At 38.0% G+C, this 22,100-nt stretch overlaps 2 protein-coding genes across 7 annotated transcripts in view; one reads left to right on the top strand and one right to left on the bottom strand.

The window, feature by feature from the left end:
- The window catches only part of SRBD1 (S1 RNA binding domain 1), a 244,524-nt gene that overhangs the window by 118,221 nt on the left and 104,203 nt on the right, over positions 1-22,100 (top strand). The window lies entirely within an intron of this gene.
- LOC526524 (FK506 binding protein 1A, 12kDa-like) lies at positions 17,049-17,651 on the bottom strand. The gene has a single exon (NM_001077969.2). It carries the CDS (start codon positions 17,598-17,600, stop codon positions 17,274-17,276), a length of 327 nt encoding a protein of 108 aa, NP_001071437.1. The 5' UTR covers positions 17,601-17,651; the 3' UTR covers positions 17,049-17,273.

Here is a 22,100-nt window from a genome sequence, read left to right as displayed (position 1 = left end):
TCTTCTTACCTGTGAACACGGGAGGCCTGGTGTGCTGTGATTCATGGGGTCGCAGAGTCGGACACGACTGAGCGACTCATCTGATCTGATCTGATCTATGAACATGGACTGTCTCCCTTTTTATTTAGTTCACTGATTCTGTTCATCAGAGTTCTGTAGTTTTACTCACTTATACATGAATCTTATGTGTGTATTGTTAAATTTATACTTAAGTATTTTGTTTTTGGATAATATAATTTTTTTAAAATCTATCTTACAATATTGTTTTCAGTATTGTACAAAATAATGATTCAGTATTTTTATAGATTATACTTCAGTTAAAATTATAAAAGTTTTGCTCTTTTCTCTGTGCTTCATGTTACATCTTTGTAATTAATTTATTTTATACCTAGTAGTTTGTACCTCTTAATTCCCATCCCCTATTTTGCCTTTCCCTACCCCCATCTCACCCCTGGTAACCACTACCTGGTTCTCTGTATCTGTGAGTCTGTCCAATCAGAATATAAGGGTGGCTGATTGGGTAGAAAAAAAAAAACAAAAACCCAGCTATAAGCAGTCCACAAGAGACTCCCTTCAGAGCAAAAGACACACAAATTGAAAGTGAGAAGATGGAAAATGATATTCAGTGCAAAAAGAAGGCTGTTTAGCAATACTCATGTCAGACAAAGTAACCTTTAGAACAGAGTCTGTAATAAAGAAAGGCATTTTATAATGATAAAGGGATGGATACAAGAAGAAGATACAGCATTCATAAACATATATGTACTTGATATAGGAGCACCTAAATATATACAGCAAATGTTAACCAATAAAAAGGGAGAAATTGATATTAATATAGTTAACAATGGAGGATTTTAAAACCCTGCTCACTGATAACCTTGGTGCATAGAGACTATACTAGATTGTTGGGTTTTTTCTTTCATCACTTTGAATATGTCATGCTGCTTGCTCTGGCCTGCAAAGTTTCTGCTGAAAATCAGCTGATAACCTTATATGGTTCTCTTGTATGTGATTCCTTTTTTTTTTCTTGCTGCTTTTAGAATTCTCTCTTTAACATTTGACATTTTAGTGACATGTTTTGGTGTGGGTCACTGGATTCATCTTGTTTCAGACTCTGCTTTCTATATCAGGATATCATTTCCCTTCTTTAGATTTGGGAAGTTTTCAGTCATAATTCCATGAAATTTTGAACTGTTTGAAATTTTGAAAGTTTGAAATTCTCATCTTCTATCCTTTTCTCTCTTCTCCTGGGACCCTATAATGTAAATGTTAGTATGCTTGATGTTGTCTTAGAGGTTTCTTAAACTATTCTTATCTTTTAACATTTGTTTTTCTTTTTGGTGTTCTGTTTGGGTGATGTCCATTATTCTCTTTCAGATAGCTTATGTGTTCTTCTGTATCACCTAATCTGCTATTAATTCCCTTTAGTGTATCTTTCATTTCAGTTTTTGTATTCTTAAACTTTGTCTTGTTCTTTTTTGTATTTTCTAGTTCTTGGTTAAAATTCTCATCATGTTGATCTATTCTTTTCCCCAGTTCAGTTACCATCCTTATTTCTATTGCTTTGAATTCTTTATCAGGTTAATTACCTCTGTTTCTTTAGGTTTTATTTTTTTTTTCTTCATCTTCTTTTATTTGAAACATATTCCTCTCTCTTCACATTTTGTTTATCTTTCTTGACTCTATGAAATTAGGTGAAGCAGATACCTAGCCAGGTATGGAAGGTGTATTCTTGTACAGGAGTTCTCCTTGGCAATGTATGTGTGCCCTGTGGCTTTAGTGGGCAGGCTGGATCTGAAGTGAGCACCAGCTGCATCTTCCCCTGGGATGTGCTGGCAGCCATCACCTTGGTAGGAGCAAGGGCTGGAGTTGGAGGGGCCAGTGACAGAACCAGGTGCAAGGGCTTCCACTGTATTCAGTGGCTGTCACTGCCCAACGGCGGGTAGGCTTCAGGCCCATTGGGATGGAGCAGGAGCCCTGAGGGGATTGAGTTTCTCCCAGGTGGAGTATGATGCTGCCTCAGTTGGGGGTGTCCAGGGCCTGAGGCCTTGGGACTTTACTGCCTAGCCATTTCAACTTTTGCCCCTGTGTGCGTGCCTGGGTTGAAGGTAGAGGGGTTGGAGCTGCACTCTTGAGCTGGTTCTGCTGTTCCCAAGCGTGTGCTCAGACATGGCCGGGTGCACCAGCAATGACTGCTTCTGCCCTGGTCATAGCATGGCCGTGGCTCGAGTCAGCTCTGTTCCCTCCAAATATGTGTACTACTTACTGTAGTACAGTGGCAGTGGCAGTCTCTTCCTTACAGGGGATAGCATCGGAGCAGGAGGACCTGGAGCAGGAGCCCAGTGTGGACCCTGGGGCCGTCCCAACAAGCTGACCAGAACACCGGGCCGTTTTTAGTCTGCTGCCTCTGTGCTGGGACTGGGAGAAATGTGAGCGCTCTTTCAGAGCTGAGTTTTGGTTTCTTAAAGAGCTCTTTGGAAAGCCCCGCTGGTTTTCAAACCGGACTAAGGGGCTTTGTTTGCCTGGTGTAGGACCCCAGGGCTGGGGTGCTTACGACGTGGCTTGAACATCTTACTCCTCAGGGAGGCTCTTTGAGCCTGTGATATTCCGCACTCTCCTGGGTCACGTGCTACGGGTGTGAGTCCCAACTCGATCACTTCTCCTCCCCTCTTACCAGACTCTGTGTGGTTCATTCTTTACAGCCTTAATTGTAGAACTGTTCTGTTAGTCTCCAGGTCATATTAAATGACAGTTGCTTTATATATGGTTGTAATTTTGATGTGTTCATAAGGAGGGTTAAGCTCAATATCCTCCTCATTCTGCCATTGATCCTGCTTCCCTGCCATGGTATTGTGTTTTTAATTTAACATGTTCATTGCTAGTTTATAGAAAGCGATTGACTTTTATGCAGTAACTTTGTGTCTTGCTACCATGTTACAATTGCTTATTTGTTCCAGGATTTTTTTTTTTTTTTGCTCTTTTTTTTTTTTTTCCAGATTTTCTACATAGATAATCATGTTATCTGTGAACAAAGATAGTTTTATTTCTTCCTTCCCACTCATATCATCTGTGAACAAAGATAATTTTATTTCTTCTTTCCCACCCTGTGTACATTTTCTTTTCTTGTCACATTGTGTAAGATATAACTCCCAGTGTGATGTTGAAAAAAATGTGGTAAGAGGGACATCCCTGTCTTATTCCTAATCTTAGTGGGTAACCTGTAGTTTCTCACCAAGAAGTATAATATTAGCTATGCTTTTTTTTTTTAATGGTAGATAATGTTCATCAAATTTAGGACGTTCCCTTCTATTCCTAATTTACTGAGACTTTTTATCATTAATGGGTATTGGGTTTTTGTGGAATGCTTTTTCTGCATCTATTGCTGTGATGATTTTTTATAGCATGTTGATGGGTGGACTATATTAATTGTTTTTTGAATGTTTAAACAGCCTTGCATTCCTGGGATATATCCTATTCAATATGTAAGTACATTGTTAGATTTTATTTGCTAATATTTTGTTCAGGATCATTATATCTATGTACTTGAGAGATCCTGGTACTGTTGTTTTCCTATCTTGTAGTGTTTTGTTTGGTTTTGGTAGTAGGGTAATGCTGACTTCATAGAATGAGTTAGGGAGTGTTCCCTCTTCTGTTCTCTAAGAGAGAGTGTAGAGAATTGGTATGACTTCTTTCTTAAATGTTTTAGTTTTTTTTTTTAACCATTTTTTTTTTGTGAAATTGTAAGGTGTCTTCTATACCTATACACTAAATACTGACAAATTAAGAACACTTTTGTGTTTGTGTGTAAATATGTACTCCTGTAAGCAGTTCAAACAGTACAGAGTAGTCTAAAGAGCAGAAAAAGTAGTCTAAAGAGTGTGGAAAATAATCTGTACTCCACCATCAAAAGGTCATGATTATTATTTTGGTGAACATGATCTCAGATACCTCTGTGTTGTATATGTGTATGTTATACAATCCAACATTAATGAATACCTATCTTTCCCCCTACTTTTTGATGTGTTATAGATAAATATAAGTTTTCAGTTCAGTTCAGTCGCTCAGTCACGTCCGACTCTTTGCGACCCCATGAATCACAGCACGCCAAGCCTCCCTGTCCATCACCAACTCCCGGAGTTCACTCAGACTCACGTCCATCGAGTCAGTGATACCATCCAGCCATCTCATCCTCTGTCGTCCCCTTCTCCTCCTGCCCCCAATCCCTCCCAGCATCAGAGTCTTTTCCAATGAGTCAACTCTTCACATGAGGTGGCCAAAGTACTGGAGTTTCAGCTTTAGCATCATTCCTTCCAAAGAAATCCCAGGGCTGATCTCCTTCAGACTGGACTGGTTGGATCTCCTTGCAGTCCAAGGGACTCTCAAGAATCTTCTCCAACACCACAGTTCAAAAGCATCAATTCTTTGTCGCTCAGCCTTCTTTATGGTCCAACTCTCACATCCATACATGACTACTAGAAAAACCATAGCTTTGACTATACAGACCTTTGTAGGCAAAGTCATGTCTCTGCTTTTTAATCCGATGTCTAGATTTGTCTTAGCTTTTCTTCCAGGGAGCAAGTGTCTTAATTTCTTGGCTGCAGTCACCGTCTGCAGTGATTTTGGAGCCCAAGAAAATAAAGTCTGTCACTGTTTCCATTGTTTCCCCACTGATTTGCCATGAAGTGATGGGACTGGATGCCATGATCTTCGTTTTTTGAATGTTGAGTTTCAAGCCAGCTTTTACAAGCCAGCCAGTGTTTAGCAGTATTATCTCAAATCTTTTTTACAAACTGAACACATTAAGTTCTGACACTTTCAAATGAGCTTATTTGTTTTCTTCCTTTCCTTTTGCCTATGTTTAAAATCAAGGCTGAGTACTTGATTAGGAGAATTTTTTTTAGAATAGAGAAGATAAGCAATAAAGAAGACAAGACAAGGTTTACTAAAAAAAAAAAATCACAGTTACTGATTTCCAGGTGTTACATTGCTTGGAGGTATGTTTTTTCATGAGATTTAGAATTTTTTTAAAATTAAAGAGTGACATGAAGTGATTAAAGGAATAAGGATATTTAATTAAAAAATACGGTTCGTTATAGCTGTTCATAATCTAAGACAGACTTGGAATTTTGTTTGAAATGCTTTGAAATTGTGCTAATAATTTTGAAGGTGTTAGAAAGTTGTTAATACTTTTTAAAGTAGTTTCAATGAGAATTTGAACTCTTTGAAAAGCATTTGTTCTAGAGAGACTGTGAAGAAAATAGATACTTCCTCTGGAAACCTAGAGTCAGACTCTTCTTTGATTTCCATAGTGACGGAGCTAGAATGTCTCAGTCCCAACACCCTCTCTCCCCCATTCCATTTTATTCTTGCTGAGAAGAGTCCAGAGTGTGACATGTTTGTGTTTTCATTTCAGTCATGGATTGTGCAGGCATCTAAGAAAATTATTTTTCTGCCTAATTTCACCTTGAAAGTTAGCTAAACTATAAGTCCTAGTTAAATTATCTGTGTTGGGATGTGTTTTCAAAGAATGTTTTTGCACTTTAGGAAATAATATGTGGCCATAAAGTAGTCTTTTTTCTTTTTCTTTCATGGACGAGTTGCCAGATAACTTTTATTTCTCATATTTATTTTTGTTGAGCTTCATACTCATGTACATGTGAAGGTAGGTTTGTATTTAGCACCACTGGTTATCCCACTGCTGCCTTTCCAAAATCGGTTGTCCCAGCTTATGTGCTTTATCAGTAGGTCACTGAGTCATAGAATGTGATTTCATCAACTGGGAATTTGTGAAGAATTAAGTTACAGGAGTTAATAAGACTCTTAGTAAGAATTTAAAAGTATTATTTTGTGAAGAAAACAAATGGGGGAAGGGGGGATGGTTACTTGACTGTCTTAAGGCCCCTAGCTGGGCTTGAAAATTAAACTGACAAATTAGTAGAGAAAGCATACAAGTGTATTTAATTATGTTTTACATGACACAGGAACCTTCATAAAGAAAAAAATTCAAAGAAACAGTTAAGCCTGAGCATTTTTATACTTGGTTTGATGAAGAGTAGAAAGTTTTGGGGAAATAAATATAACAGGAGGCATGAAGGATTTTAGCTAAGGTTAGTAAACTGGGGGAAACAGTAGGGTCTGTGATTTTAAATTCCTCTCAACATTCTATCACCTTTGGAGATAAGGCTGCTTCTTTCCTCCAAGTATAAGGACAACACCTCTCACATGGGAGTCTTATGACCTGCTTCAGGGTAGAAAGGGAAGGTCAGAGAGTCTTTCCATTTCTCACACTCCTTCAGCTTAAAATAATTACTCTGTCAAAGTGGCATATCTTGTAGTAACATATCCTGATTCCCTTCACTTTCTAATTTTGCTTCCTGTTAACTGAGGAGTATACTCCAAGGGTAATTTGTGATTGGTTACTGTATTCTCACTTGGTCTTTAAAATTTTTTTTTCACTTGGTCTTTAGTGGGATGTGTTCACCTCTTCCCGGTTCCCTTGGGAGCATAAACTAGATGTAGCTTAAGGGCATAGAGCTATCTTTGTTGTAATAGTAGAACATAGAGGTCTGTGTTTCAATGATTAACACAGATAGGATACAGGCTTAAAGAAAAGTATTACTTCTGCAAACTCTAAACACAAAATCAGAAGTTAAAAGTTCCTAATTGAATAGATGTTCAGTTGCTTTACCAGTGAATTCTTTGCACTGTGAAAAATTCACTTCATAGTTCCTTTAGCTCATGAACTCTCTTGTTGCATTTAAAACGGAATTTGAGTTATGAAAATTCAAGTTAAGAACAGATTTTAGTAAGTCCACCTACACATTGATTTCTGTTCAATCCCAGTTGGTTGTCACTTGGAAATAGTAGAGACTTAGATTTGTGCCTTTGGTATAAAAGCCTGAATTTGGTGTGCTGGAAAATTGTATTCTTTGAAATTTAAAAAACTCTCCTCAACTAAGATAAGTATTATTTAGTTTGTTGATAGTTTTATTCTTTATAGATTCAGGTTTTCTTTACATTGGGTTAAGTGGCGGACTTTCTTCCTGAATATACAAGACTGAAAGTTTCTAAACCGAGTGGTTAGCAATAAAGTTCTGGAAATTAAATATACTCAGGTCATACAAATATATGTAAACTAAGGTAGATAGTCTGTAGGTAGGGAACTTGGGGAAATGAGAGTCAATTACATGAAATGTTTCTTTTCTTTAAAAACAGCCTTTGGGTTTAGAGGTATACTTAGGAAAAACGTATTATCCATGAAAACTGCTTTGTCAGACAAAAACATGTGGGTCTGCACGTAACTTTGCATAAGAAATGTATGATAGTGATGGGGGAGGAGAGAAAGGATTCAAATGTATTTCAGCAGCTTTGCAGGATAAGGCAAAGCAAAGCAAATAGCCATGCTGTGTGTCTCAAAGGGCCCTTCTGTGGGTATTTCAACTTGAAAGGGGATTAGCATTGGAAGTCTGTGATCATGTCAAACATTTGTAATTGAAGGTGGCTGTTAAAAATAATTCTTAACGTAACTGGATTCTAACAGTCTTGTTGATGATGAGGTAAGTGGAGAGAATAGGAAATGATCTGTTTGTCATCACTTGAGCCACAAAGCCAAGAAACGTAGTGTCTGGGAACGAAGGCTTTAAAAGCCGCAACATTGGGAAATGCTTGATAATTGAAATCAAAGAGGGTTTTTGTGAAAAGTGAAGAAGGATTGTATACATGGGAATATATATGTATAGTGTTGAAATTTTGCTTTTAATGTCTCTTGCCACAGTTCAAATTGACCTTTTTAATTACTTTAGTAGCCACAGGTAATATAATGATTTTTGCCAAACTGTAAGCCTAGGCAACTTAAACGCATGCCTCATGTAAATAGTCATGTTCTGTGAGCACGTTTGGCTTGTTGCTTGTATTTTTGTCCTTTGAAATCAAGTTTTAGAACCTTTTGGGGGAAGTTCGTGGGCAACCAGTAGCTCTTTCTAGCACATGAATATGATTTTCTCTTCTGTGGATAAATTATACATCTTGCACTATATACATTCATCTGGATATTGGGTGAAAAAATTACAGTATGATTTGGCTACTAAAGAACATCTATTACATCTGCACATTTATGTCGCTAACAAATGAACGCTTCACCAAGGCAGTCTCTAAGAGATATGCAGCTTTGGGGGAAAAAAAGTGAACAGGAAATGTTTTTCTTAGAGGATTTTAATAGAGAAACATTAAATGATTTGTGGTGGGTTTTATTTTCCTGAAGCACCTTCTACAACCTGAAATTCAATTGTATATTGTGCTAAGGGATGAGTGCACTAACCTTGTCAAAAGAGTGAGCAAGGATTTCATTTGACTTTGGTTTGTTAGTTCACAATACTCATGTATATCTGGATCTCTAGCCTTGGCTTTTTATACCTCTATCATCCTAGGCAGTCATTCACTATGAAAACACTTGTGTTTCTCTTTTTTCTTTGTATTTGTTCATTTGAAAAGCGTTTCAAAAGAAATTGCAGCCTGCATGTGATTATAGCTATCAGTAGCACTTAAACTAACTGCTGAGATGAAACTTTTTGTTGGGGGCCCTGCTAATTTCAGATACCAATAGAAAAAGAAGAATTTTCCCCCTTAGAAGACCCGACTTTACTAATTGGTAGCTGCTCTTTGGGTTGAGCTAGAGTCCTCAGGGACAGCATTTGATAGCCTAATTTTTGAGATTTTAATTTGACAAGAAACAATTCAGGGAAACGACTTAGGCATGTGCTTGAAGTCTCTCACTGTGATTGTGATACTCAGGGCAGGGAATGCCTTTGAACGTCTGCAGCACTTTATAAACCCTGTGATCCACTTCATATGATAGTTCAAGATCTTTGGCAGGTGTTTTCATAGGAACTTCACCTAAAGTACTCCTACATGGTTGAAAGACTCTTTTCTATAGATATTAGGATGTGGGGGTAATGCAATAAATACTGATCTGTGTGACAACACAACATTCCATAGGGACAATAAATTTAGGTGTAAAATATGTAAGTTTTTTTTGCCTCTTTAGTTATGTCATAGTCTACATCTTTCTAACTCAGAAGTGTTGTTTCTTTAAAAAAAATTTCCCTTGGCCTTTGAAAATAGTGGAAGAGACTAATTTCAGATATGAGTTACTTGGTTTGTATCTCTTTCTGTATGATGAAGAATTTACATTTTTAATCGGAGAAGTAAAGCTGAAGCAAATAGTGCATACACAATACATAAGCCTGCATGGTAGTTTATTTCTGAAAAATTAGAAATCTATGTTTCTCCAAGTGTTTTGGAGAATATTTTAAGGACCAAATTGAAACTGAAGTGGGTGTTTGAAAAATATCTGCTGCGAGAAGCCTGCTTTCTAAACCTGGGAAATAGGTGATAGAACAGTAAAGAGTGCTTTTTTTGTTCCTTCTGTGTGTGTGTGTTTCTAATATGTGCGGTTTTGTGTTTTAACCAGTAGATAAAGTTGGAAATGGTACTCTCGAACTTGCTCATGACGGTTCAGTTCAGTTCAGTTCAGTCGCTCAGTCGTGTCTGATTCTTTGCGACCCCATGAATTTCAGCACGCCAGGCCTTCCTGTCCATCACCAACTCCCGGAGTTCACTCAGTCTCATGTCCATCGAGTCGGTGATGCCATCCAGCCATCTCATCCTCTGTCATCCCCTTCTCCTCCTGCCCCCAATCCCTCCCAGCATCAGGGTCTTTTCCAATGAGTCAGCTCTTCACATCAGGTGGACAAAGTATTGGAGTTTCAGCTTTAGCATCATTCCTTCCAAAGAACACCCAGGACTGATCTCCTTTAGAATGGACTGGTTGGATCTCCTTGCAGTCCAAGGGACTCTCAAGAATCTTCTCCAACACCACAGTTCAAAAGCATCAATTCTTCGGCGCTCAGCTTTCTTCACAGTCCCACTCTCACATCCATACATGACCACTGGAAAAACCATAGCCTTGACTAGACGGACCTTCATGATGGTAGTGATTTATTTATTCCAGGTGAGGAAAATACATTCATTTCACTGATCAATGTATCTCCTTGGTATTGGGTTGGGTAGATAATTTGGAGAAGTAGCCTGCTGCTGCTGCTGCTGCTAAGTCACTTCAGTCGTGTCCGACTCCGTGCGACCCCATAGATGGCAGCCCACCAGGCTCCTCCGTCCTTGGGATTCTCCAGGCAAGAACACTGGAGTGGGTTGCCATTTCCTTTTCCAATGCATGAAAGTGAAAAGTGAAAGTGAAGTCGCTCAGTCAGGTCTGACCCTCAGCGACCCCATGGACTGCAGCCTTCCAGGCTCCTCCGACCATGGGATTTTCCAGGCGAGAGTACTGGAGTGGGGTGCCATTGCCTTCTCCAGAGAAGTAGCCTGCTCAGAGTCAATTGGTTATGTTCTGTTACTTCTTTACAAGTCATTATTACTTTGTATCCTACTTAATTAAGTGAAAAATATTTAAGAGGGAAAAAAATGTTTTAATGGATTTGCCAGTCATAAATGTGTATGTGTGTGCTTGCTCACTCACTTCCCTGAAAACATTTGTCTGTTTCCCTCTCCTTCCTTCCCTCCTTTTCTCTCTTCTGTTTTCCCTCTCATTTAAATAAGGGAAAAAGAAGAAAAGCATCTTTCATATCATTGTGTAAGAATGCCTATGACTGTAAATAATTTCTTTCTTGAAGATTTATGATTTTATATCTATTTTGGTAAAATCATTTATGATATCTAACAATTTATTGTTTGTAATTTCTCATAAAGAACAAACACTATTCAGTTTTCTTCTAGGAATAAAAACTCAAAGGTACTCTAACATGGTATACTTGGGTTTGTATTCTAACATCTTTCTGTTTTTTAACTTTCAGATGAAAATAATGTTGAAATATGATGCCAGGTGTGTGATATGAAACATTAATATTACTATTGAGATTGTAATTTTACTAATAATTGTCCTACGCTTGAGTTAGTAAACTAGAAATTATCAGGAAAAATTCAGTGGAGCCCTTTGTTATAAAATACATTTTCAGAACATCAAGTCATTTAAAATTTACTTTGGAAATGGAGACTTCATAGTTAAAACAAACTTGAAGAAATGAAATAATTTTAAAAGTTCTTTCAGCCATTGTGCATAGTTACTGTTGGATGTGATTGCCAGCACTGGGGAATCAGGAAGTCTGTAGTTTAAATTCTTCAGGATCAGATTATGTCAGAGATTTTCTTTACACATGATGTTAAGAACATATTAAGTGACCGCTGTAACTTTCTTTTCCTTTCTTACCTTTGGGAATCTCAAGAACACAGCTTTAGCTTTCTTTTTATTTGTGTTATCTTTATATTTGTTTTTAATTTTCAAGAATTTATACCATTAAGCTACAGCAGGACTAAGTATCCGAACAACCTTCCAGCTTTCTTTAGTATATTGTTTTTTTAAAATTGTATGAATATCTACTGGCCAGGTTTTAAGAACTAGGAGCAGGAAACTTTATGAAGGGATAGGGGAGATGTCATTACTTTTAGGTAAGATTAGACCAGGAGGTTATGTTTTTTCATTTGTTAGTTTTGGGATCCTCCCCCCACCCCCAGTTATGATTTCATTTTAGCTTTGAGCAGTGTAGAGATAAAATACATTTGCCCAAAAGAAGGCCCAAAACAATTAAGATTTTAAATTTCCAGGGATACCAAAAGAGATCAGAAGATTTTAAGAGAATGTTCAGTGCCTTTAATAAGCATAGGCTTAATTAAAGAGGTTGCAGTTGGTGTCATTAACCAGCTAACATTTAAGTACCCTAGCTTATACTCTTGCTTTTTAGTGGAGTGAAAAAAACTGATGACTTAGCATCACTCTTTACAGTGACGTTGAAAATTATGAGATATCTGTTTCTGGTTTGTCCTAGTTCTGCTTTTATTTCAGTTGAAATATATACTAAACTCGATGCCAGCACAAAGCTTGTCCGTTTCATGTGTCTGTTTATCATTTGCATGATTTTGAACAATAAACATTCCTTGACAACAGCATCACACTTTGTTTTTACCAACACTCATCGTTATTCCAAACATGAACCCAAATTGGTTTTTATCCATGTTAATGAAAAAAACAAATCCCTCTATTTCAATGAGTAAAGCATAAAAACATGAGATGCTGGAAAGTCTGGAATCAATTAAGTTAGCAAAGTGTGTAGGAAAAAGACAGCAGACATGGAAAATGATCATATCAAAATGACCTGTTTTATAGAAATTTGCAGACTAAGTGGTGAATAAGAAATTAATTTAGGAAATTTCCATTTATTTAATAATTAATTTTATTCATTTGATTTTCAGACTGCAGGAATATGTATCTGAGAGTACTCTTAGTCCTTATTTGATTGTAGGTCTGTGTTAATTCATATTTACTTTTATCCTTTCTGTGCTATATATGTTAATTGGCCTCAGATCTGAAAATTACAAAGAAATTACTTGAGCCAGCTGCACAGAGTTGAAGAATAGTATCTATAGTTGCTTAAAAGGCAAGACAAGATAATGTAGACTCTGGTGAATTATTTTAGTTTGAAAATATGCACTAAAAGGGTACAGCAAATAAATACATTTCAGTGATGTAGCCACAGGGAGTGAAATGTTGAGGAAGAAACCAATTTGTGCAAGAATTGGAAGACCATGCTTGTTCTGGACGCTTCCAAAGGTTCTCACTTGGACACTATTTTATTTTAAAATACTTAACTTGAATATCCAAGGAAGTCCTGGTTCTTATTTGTGTTTTGTCTTTTGAGGCATGGGAAGAAATCAGGTGTTTTGAGGTATCAATCCTTGGCCCAGGGATCCCTTTGTATTTTTCAGTAGAATATAAAAACCTAAATGATACTGAATGTTCTTTTCCATGGCTGTACTGTTAACTGTGTACTACTCATCTGTTGTTCAGTTGCCCAGTCATGTCCGACTCTTTGCGACCCCATGGTCTACAGCACACTAGGCTCCTTGAATGGATCTACTCATATGAATGGATCCCAATTTGTTCAGTTTCTGTTGTATCTAACCAGATGACTTGACAGTGAATGCTCCTTTCTAAACAAATAACCTATTCTTATGCATCCCTGGGTTGGGAAGATCCCCTGGAGAAGGAAATGGCAGCCCACTCCAGTATCCTTGCCTGGAAAGTCTCATGGACAGAGGAGCCCGGTCACAAAGAGTCGGGTGCAGTTGACCAACACTTGCGAATGTACAGTATCTCCTGCTTTGAGTTTTCCTTGAAATCATTTCTTTTTCTTAGACTGAGATAGGAGAAATAAAGTAGACCATCATGCCAATATGTGAATCTCTGGGAACAAAAATACTTACTGATTAACTTTCACAAAAACACTTTCAAAAGGCCCCAAAGTTTTCTAGTTATTGAAAAAACCTGTGAAAAGATGATTGGGCTGTGAGAAGTGGGCAGAGGGTGGTATTTAAGTAGGTAGAAGCCTGGCCTTACAGTCCAGAGACTAGTTTTTCCTTTTTGAGTTTGAGTTTCAGGTGATCTTGATTTAATTTTATTTACTTCTGGTTCTTTCTAACCCCACAGGTAAAATGAAGAGGATACTTAGGATTCTGACTTCCTTATAGTAATTAGATCTTAAAGCACTTACAAAAAGCTATAAATACTACAGAAATGCAAGAGATTCATGTTGTTGATTTCAGATCAACTGAAAATGGCTTTGAGGAAATAATACTTACTTGTAGACTAAGCAAAGAATTCTTTGACCATTTTTTGCCTCTGCGTTGAAGGAGCTGGTTTGACCAAATTATCAGACAGGATATAGACAGGTGCCATTGCACTCAGCTATTTTCCCTTTTGTGAGAGCCTTGAGTTGAATGTTTCTCTGGGCAGCTAGTCTTTGGCACCGCACCTTTGTTCTGAGAGTGGCATCTGGCACTAGATTGATTTAACCGAGTCTGAGGTTTGCTCTTTTCAGAATGTGCTCCCTAGGCAGCTTCTGTGTTGCTCTGACATGACCACATGCTGCTGCTGCTTTTCCTGCCTTCCAGCACCACATGTGAGGCTAAGACATTCTGACACCTGCCATTTGGAACCTTTACTTACTGAAAAATGTCAAGATTTTCAGACAAGATGAAGACAGATATAACTGATCATTCTTCCCTTTCTCAGAAATAGGCTGAGGGCATTCGTTCATAGATGGATGAATTGCTATAGTAGTACAGTTCTGTTAGTTTGGAGAGAGGCACCCAGATTTGTAAAAAAAAGCATCAAAGTTGTTTATGTGTTCTTGTTCTCCTTTGTACCTATTATGCATGATATTAATTTGCTGTTTGTATAAGGAAAGGTTTTAGTGATTATCCTTTGGATTTCACAGGATAAATGGTGAGAGTTGGGGGCAGGGGATGCAGTTCTCCTTGCACCTTATTGTTATGAAGAACCTCACTAGGAAATTGTAGATTTCAGAGGATGAGCTTCTCTTACGATCATATTATCATACAGATGGACACACAGATAACTGTCAAAGTAAGACCTCCTGTTTGAGGTCCTTGCTGCTGCTGCTTCCTTTTTTTTTTTTTTCCCCATTGAGCCTTGATGTTCTAAGATCAGAGGACTGATTGGTAAATAAGGACAGGAGGAAAAGTAGGGTAACCTGCTGAGTTTGTTCCTGCTAGTAACTGGAATCTAACTGGTTGAAGAAGGGGCTTGAACACTGTTATAAAATGAAGGCTTAAAAAATTTATTATTTTGCTTTTTCTTACCTTTCTATTTTATGAATAAATTATAATTGGTTGTTGGCTATTGAGTAAGCTCTGTATTTCTTTTTAAAAATTTATTTTTAGTTGATTCTTATGTCTTTATCTTTATCTAGGATCTCAAGTTCAGTAATGTTGCAGAGATGGTAATATCTTAATTTTGTATAATTTGGGAAAGATGTTCCAATGACTGTAGTTATTTTGAATTACAGAAAATGTAAAGTAGTTGGATAAGATGCCTTGTAAGTTTTTATTAGGAGCCAGACTATTTTGAGAGACTGTGGATCTCTTATGAAACTGTATTCTCTGACATCTCTTTGGACAGCTTCTTAAGTGACTCTGGGTGGCTCACTGAAAAAGGAGAATGAGTATTGGCCATCAGACTTATTCGTTGTATTGTAATTTATGAAGACTAATAAAATAATAAAATCCATCTCCAGCAACTGAAAGGCAATGAGGACTAATGGCTTTTGTGTTATGAACAGGGTCCATGAATTAGAACATAAATATTTGAAAACATTTTATAGTAGAGGCCTAGGAGTTCTTCAGTATACAAAGCTTCTTGCTTTGGGTCCTAGACTGGCTTGAAGTATATAAAGAAGGATTCTTTTGCAAATTGAAATGGGTTTTAATCTTTTAACTGGATCCTTCTTATTGCTGTAGTTTTTCCATAAAATCACAGAATCTGTGTCTTAGGTCATGGTTATAGAAATAGTAAACTTATTCATATAAGTTTATCTTACAATTTGCTTTTTGCACATGGATAATCAGTGGGAGAGGGGTTTGGGGGAGAATGGATACACGTATATGTATGGCTGAGTCCCTTCACTGTTCACCTAGAAAACTGCCACAACATTGTTAATTGGCTATACCCCAATACAAGATAGTTTAAAGTTATCAAGAAAAAAGGAAAAAAATAAAGTAAGCATGTAGTCATTTGGGTTTTACCCTTGAAATGAATCATCTTAATATTGCTTCTACCCGAATCAAATGTATCCTGTATATTCCTGAAGTACGTTTTATGCATTTGCAAGTTATGATCCTAGATAAGATTTGAATTTTAGCTGCAATCTTTGACTCTTCTTCATTCAAGGTACAGTAAATATTCAACAAAGAAAGGGCTGTACTTGTATATGAATTATTTTAAATGCCCTGATATGAAAAACGAATAAAAATAGAAACCTCAAAATAAATGTATTCTTTCAAATAATACACTCTTTTTCTATACTATCTTCCATGGTACACCATTTATCTTTATTTCTACTTCTATTTCTAGTTTGTAAGGTGGACATATTTCTTATATTCTTTATTTTTTACTTGAAGGATAATTGCTTTACAGATACAGAATTTTGTTTTCTGTCAAACCTCAGCGTGAATCAGCCATAGGTATACATATGTCTCCTCCCACTTGAATCTCCCTCCCAACTCCCTCCCCATCCCACCCCTCTAGGTTGATACAGAGCCTCTGTTTGAGTTATACTTATATTCTTAAGAATGGTATCAAAATGCATATACTGACTGATGAGTGACTCTGAAAACACTGACACAGAGGTCCATGTTCTTTAGTGCCAGCATGCCATCCACTGTTCTCAGGTGATAGCTAGGCCCACCTGCAGCTGAATTTATTCATTCTATAATGTATTAAAGCCAGCTAGTTGCAAGTTCTTTATTCCCTTTCTTCTAAAAAGATTAAATATGTTTAGGGTGATAGTTGTGATAGGCTTTGCTAAATCAAAACAGAAAAGCAGATACTGTGAGTGATATTTGCATATTGCTTATGTGAATGGAAGCCATTAAGCTTTCACATTTTTCAAGGGTTTACTATTTATTTTGAATTTTTTGAGGCTTTTTTTTTTTTTTTTTTAAAGAAAAGCCAGCATCAAGCACTGGTGAAGGAAATGGCGACCCACTCCAGTGTTCTTGCCTGGAGAATCCCAGGGACGGGGGAGCCTGGTGGGCTGCCGTCTATGGGGTCGCACAGAGTCGGACACGACTGAAGTGACTTAGCAGCAGCAGCAGGGCTTTTAATTCAGCCCAAGGACATCTCTCAACTTGGAGAATAGTTTGGCCCTGAAAAGCGTCTCAGGTCTTCTATGGCTTTGCAATGCAGCAGTAAGAATGTTTAATATATAACAGAGAAAACTTTCATCCAAAATAAAATAAGATAAAATTAAATAATATCCTTGTCCCGCCCACTCCACACACCAGTTCCTGTTCTGAACTTAATCCATTACTTGTGCTGTTAATACCTGACTAATACTTAACTGAAAACCTAGAGCCAAAGAACTAAAACTCAGTCCTAACCCCAAAACAAAAACAAACTAAAATGAGTAACTTGAGGTTTATGGCAACTAGTTCACGTCAGCACACATATGAGGAGGAAGGTGCTAGAGCAACGCTAGTGACAGAACACATTCAACTAGGGAAGATGGTTATAGGAAGAGTAGTGGAACATCAGGAGAAGCTCCATACAGACTTGTAGGTAGCTGGAGGTGCCATATCTTTCCATGGCACATCGGAAAATAGGGACTTCAGGGAGGAGGCCGTTTCTGTCACTCCAGTTTTAGAAGCTCCACATCAAAGATGAGAGTAGCATTTGGTGGGATGATGCCTGGGTGCCCTCTAGAACCATAGGCGTAGTCTGGGGAGACAGTCAGCTTGGCTCTCTGACCTATGCTCATTTGGGCAATCCCTTCTTCCCAGCCTCGGATCACCTGCTTCTTGCCCAGCACAAACTTAAAGGGTTTGTTTCTGTCCCGGGAGGAGTCAAATTTCTTTCCATCTTCCAGCGTCCCGGTGTAGTGCACCACGCAGGTCTGGCCGTGCTTCGGGAACGTGCGCCCGTCTCCAGGAGAGATGGTCTCTACCTGCACTCCCATGGCGGAGGAGGCCTTGCGGCTGGGCGGGCAGACAGGTGGGCGGGATGGACCGAGAGCAGACCGGGCAGCGGTTGTGCGGCTCTGCCTCGTTCCTCCGCGCAACGGCTGAGCGCGTGCCCTGGCACGCCTCCCTGAGGCTTTAGAACACTGGTTCTTAAAGTCGTAGACTTTATTAGAATTTAAAACTTTTATGTTTCAAAAGACCGTTAGAGAAATGGAAAGACAAGCCAAAAATTGGGAGAAAATATTTGCAAATTATGTATCTGATGATGGACTTGTACTTAGAATAGGCAAAGAACACGATGAGACAAGCCGATTAAAAATGGGCAAAGATTTGAATAGATATTCCACTAGAGAAGATTAGGAAAGGCCAACAAAGACATTGAATAAATGTTCAGCATCATCAATAATTAATAAATGTAAAACAAGCTACAAGTAGATAGCACTTCATGACCACTAGAATATGCTAAGTCACTTCAGTCGTTTCCGACTCTGTGCGACCCCATAGACGGCAGCCCACCAGGCTCCCCCGTCCCTGGGATTCTCCAGGCAAGAACACTGGAGTGGGCTGCCATTTCCTTCTCCAATGCAGGAAAGTGAAAAGTGAAAGTGAAGTCGCTCAGTCGTGTCTGACTCTTAGCGACCCCATGGACTGCAGCCTACCAGGTTCCTCCATCCATGGGATTTTCCAGAAAAGAGTACTGGAGTGGGGTGCCATTTCCTTCTCCAACAGTTGCAGTAAAAAAAGACAGACAACAGCAAGTATTGTCTAGGAAATGAACAAACTGGAGTCTTTATTCATTGTACCTAGGCAGTTTCTTAAAAATTAAACATGGATTTACAACCCAGTATTTCCCCTCCTGGGAATCTGTCCAAAAGAAATTAAATGTATGTCCACACAGAGACTTGTAAATAAATGTTTATAGCAACATTATTCACAATATCAGAAACTTGGACCAACCCCAAATTCTTTGAAGTGATAAATGGATAAACAAAATGCAGTATTTCTAGAACAGTGGAATACTATTTAGCAATAAAAAAGAAGTAGTGATGCTACAGCATGAATGCATCTCAAAAGCATTATGCTAAGTGAAGAAGCCAGACAGAAAGGCCACATACTTTATGATTCCATTTATATGACATGTCCAGGCAGGTGAATGTCTAGAGACAAAAAGTAAATTAGTGAATACCTTGGATTGGTGATGGGAATGAGTACTGCAAATGGGCACCAAAGGATCTTTTGGGGATGGAAATATTCTGAAATTGGATTTTGGTGATGGTCATACAGCATTGAATTATATACTTAAGATGGGTGAACTTTATGAAATGTAGATTATACCTCAGTAAAGGTTTAAAACCTGTATGGTCCCAGCAGCATCAGCATCACCAGTGAACTTGTTAGAAATGCAAATTCTCCATGCCAGTAAAGCCAGAACTCTGGACGTGTGTACTTTAACAACCTTCAGCAGACTCTGATGCAGCATTGAGTTTGATAACCACATGAGAATCAAGGAAGGTTAAATGGAGATGTGGGTAGTTTGGGTACAGCTTTACATACATTCAGTCTACCCTGTTACTGTAACTGTAGGAAAGGTTTGAATTAAGGATTGTTGTAATAGAGTTAAAGAAAATTACAGGGCAGTGGGAGTAAAAATAAACTGGCCTTTCATGTTCTTGATATGCCCCTATGAGAAGCTTTATGATTGTGATGTTTGTGTACCACATATATTAGTAAATCCCTGTGTTCTTGTAGACTTGCTGTTACTTAACGAACGTAGCATAAACAGGTTCATTTGCCATAACGACAGTGGAAGTTTAGATCCTTGAAAGGAATTATTTCTCCTAAATATTTACACAGTATAATATAGCGGAGCCAGAAATATGCAGTGATCCCAAAAAGTAAAGATCTGACCATAGATAAAGAAGTAAATGGAGCAGCCTGCTGAACTGAATAACTCCTTCTCTCCCTCTGTCTGTTCAGTGGACTTTTGAGAAGCACGATTAGAAAAAGCAGTTAATCTAGAGTCGTCATCTTACACTTGGCGTGTGCTTTCAGGGTTTGTATGTTTTTTCTTTTTTTTCCCCTGAGCTTTATCTGGGTGGCCAAAAGAAATTCTGAAGTTTTTTGGTTGTCCCAGAAAAGGGTCTTATGATTCAAACTGGAGACTGCTGGTTGGTGAATGTGTTAGGTGAAGTTTGTGGATAAGGTCACCATTAAACGGCGGGTAGGATGACTTCTGCAGAGGTATAAGTTCATGTCAGAAGAAAGGAGGGGTTGGCAGGGTGGGGGGTTTGAAGTAGAAACAAACATAAGGAAGGAAAGGAGGAATGAGTAATGGTGTTAAAAATGATAAAATGTGTATGATTTATTAGTGGAGTTCACTGAGATTGTCAGCAATAGCATTTGGGAGAATATCGGGTAATGTAGCACAAACCATTGTTTTTTCCAAAACTTTATTCAACTATAAGTAAAAAGAACTGAGGTATTAGCTGCTGGTAAAGTATATCTCAGTTTCTGTCTCTCTCTGTAATTATTTTATTTCTCATTGTCTTTTTCTCTTTGCTTCTCTCCTTTTTTTTTGTTCTTAAAACTTTTAATAATTCAATTGTATTATTCAGCATTATTATTAGCAAAATATTATAACCCTCTAAGTTGGTAATTCTCATTCTGACTTCTGTTATTGGATGGATAATAAAGGAATAATATATCTTGCAATAAGTTACATTCTGAAAAAAGTCTATGCCATAGCAGTCTGAATTCCACATATTTTATTAGTGGATGAATTCCCAAAGATCTATTTAAGCTTGAAAAAGATAAAAGGCATAAAAAAGAAAAAGTAAACCTCCCTTTGTAAGAAAATGCTAATTAATACTCTTAGATTTATATCTAAATGTAGAATTACATTTGAACAAGAATAAACAAACAGATAATCTGTTATTATATGAGTAAATACAAATTGAATGCCTTAAAATCTGACAGTTTTGAAGTTAACGGCAAGAATCAGGAGAAGCACATTTTTTATGTTTGGGCAGTAAGGATGGTAGGGAGGTTAACATCATGCTTTTTAAATCAGGACATTTCAAAATGTTGACCAAAGCACAGTTTAATTGTAAAATTAGATGAGTGTTTCTTCCTTGGCTGCTTAGTTTTGGGAACTTGTTAGTGGCGAATGTGAAATGTTTACAGTATTGCTGCAAACAACAGCCTATTCCATGGTTAGTGTTCTGTTCTCTGAGCCTGCTTTTCTAGTCCTGGTACAGTGGGGCTCTTCTCCATGTGCCCAGTGTAAACTCACTTAAGCATCAGGCCTCCTGCTTGGTTGCTCCTGTGACTGTCTTTTCCATGAGCTTCATTTAGTGGTATCCTGCATTACTTGTATCAACTTCATGTTGGACTCAAATGTAGATGGGGGGAGAGGGGGTGGCAAGGAGGCTTTTTTTTTTTTTTTTTTTTTCTTCTCCAAGGGAAACAGAAGACAGTGAAGGGAAGGGAGAAAGAAAATGAAAGGAACGCTTGCCCTGGAGAATGGTAGAGACCCATAGTTTCTGCTGGTTCCATTCTTTGTCAGAAACTGCTCTGCCTCGGTAGAGGGGCCCAGCCACCTACAAATGGGGAGAAGCTCTGTGTCTTTGTCCCTCAGTTTGGTGATTGGCTTTCCCCATGATGGCATTTGAAGGTACCAGTGATGTTTGTCATCTTTACCTGTGAATGGCCCACTGACAGCCGTAAAAGTGATTTAAATGTAATTGTTTTGACTCATTGCGGTACATTGTAGCAGCTCAGTGTCATTTTAAACATAAACCAGAATTAGATTCTCCTGTGGCCTGAGTACCATTGTTGAGTGTAGAGGCCAGGAGAGTAGGTAGCTGGTACTTTGAGGAACCCCAAATTCCAAATTACAATTCTGTTTGGAAGTTGCTAATTTGGGTTTGTCCTTTTTAGGTTTCTTTTGTGGGTTAACGGTGTTCATCTGATATGATATGAGACACTGAAGGAAAAGTAGCCCAGAGAATTCTGTATGGTTAAAATTCTGCTTTGTGGATATGATGGGATGTCCATCCCAGGGTACATTGACCCTCTGTTTGGTAGACATTTTAAGTTCTCATAGGCTTATTATGGGTCCTCTGTGTAATTACTCTACCGTTGCTAGACTCATTCTCTTTGGAAAATGCTCATTCTTTGAAAGATAACTCAGAAATTTTCTAAAAAAACTGTGATAGTTGGAGAATTGCTTCTAACTGGTCTTCCACCAGATGGTGCTAGTGTTACATACCTACAGGTAAATTCCTTCGGTGTCCTTGTAATTTTGAGGTTGTGTATTTCTGCTTTATTTCTGTTTCACCATATTTTGCCTTTAGTGTGTGTTTTTTCCACACACTACTTTCCTGGTGTATAACCATGTCACCTCACATCTTTTTTGTGGTAGATAGTGAATTGATTTTGCTGTGGTGATTCACTTGGTGGATTAATTGACTTGGTAGATTGATTCACAGGCCAAG

The sequence above is a fragment of the Bos taurus genome, chromosome 11 (genome assembly GCF_002263795.3).
Source record: "Bos taurus isolate L1 Dominette 01449 registration number 42190680 breed Hereford chromosome 11, ARS-UCD2.0, whole genome shotgun sequence".
NCBI lineage: Eukaryota > Metazoa > Chordata > Mammalia > Artiodactyla > Bovidae > Bos > Bos taurus.
This window is presented reverse-complemented; position numbering and strand designations above follow the sequence as displayed.

Coding starts and splice junctions, on each gene's coding strand:
- LOC526524 (NM_001077969.2), bottom strand. CDS start 17,600: ATGGGAGTGCAGGTAGAGACCATCTCTCCTGGAGACGGGCGCACGTTC.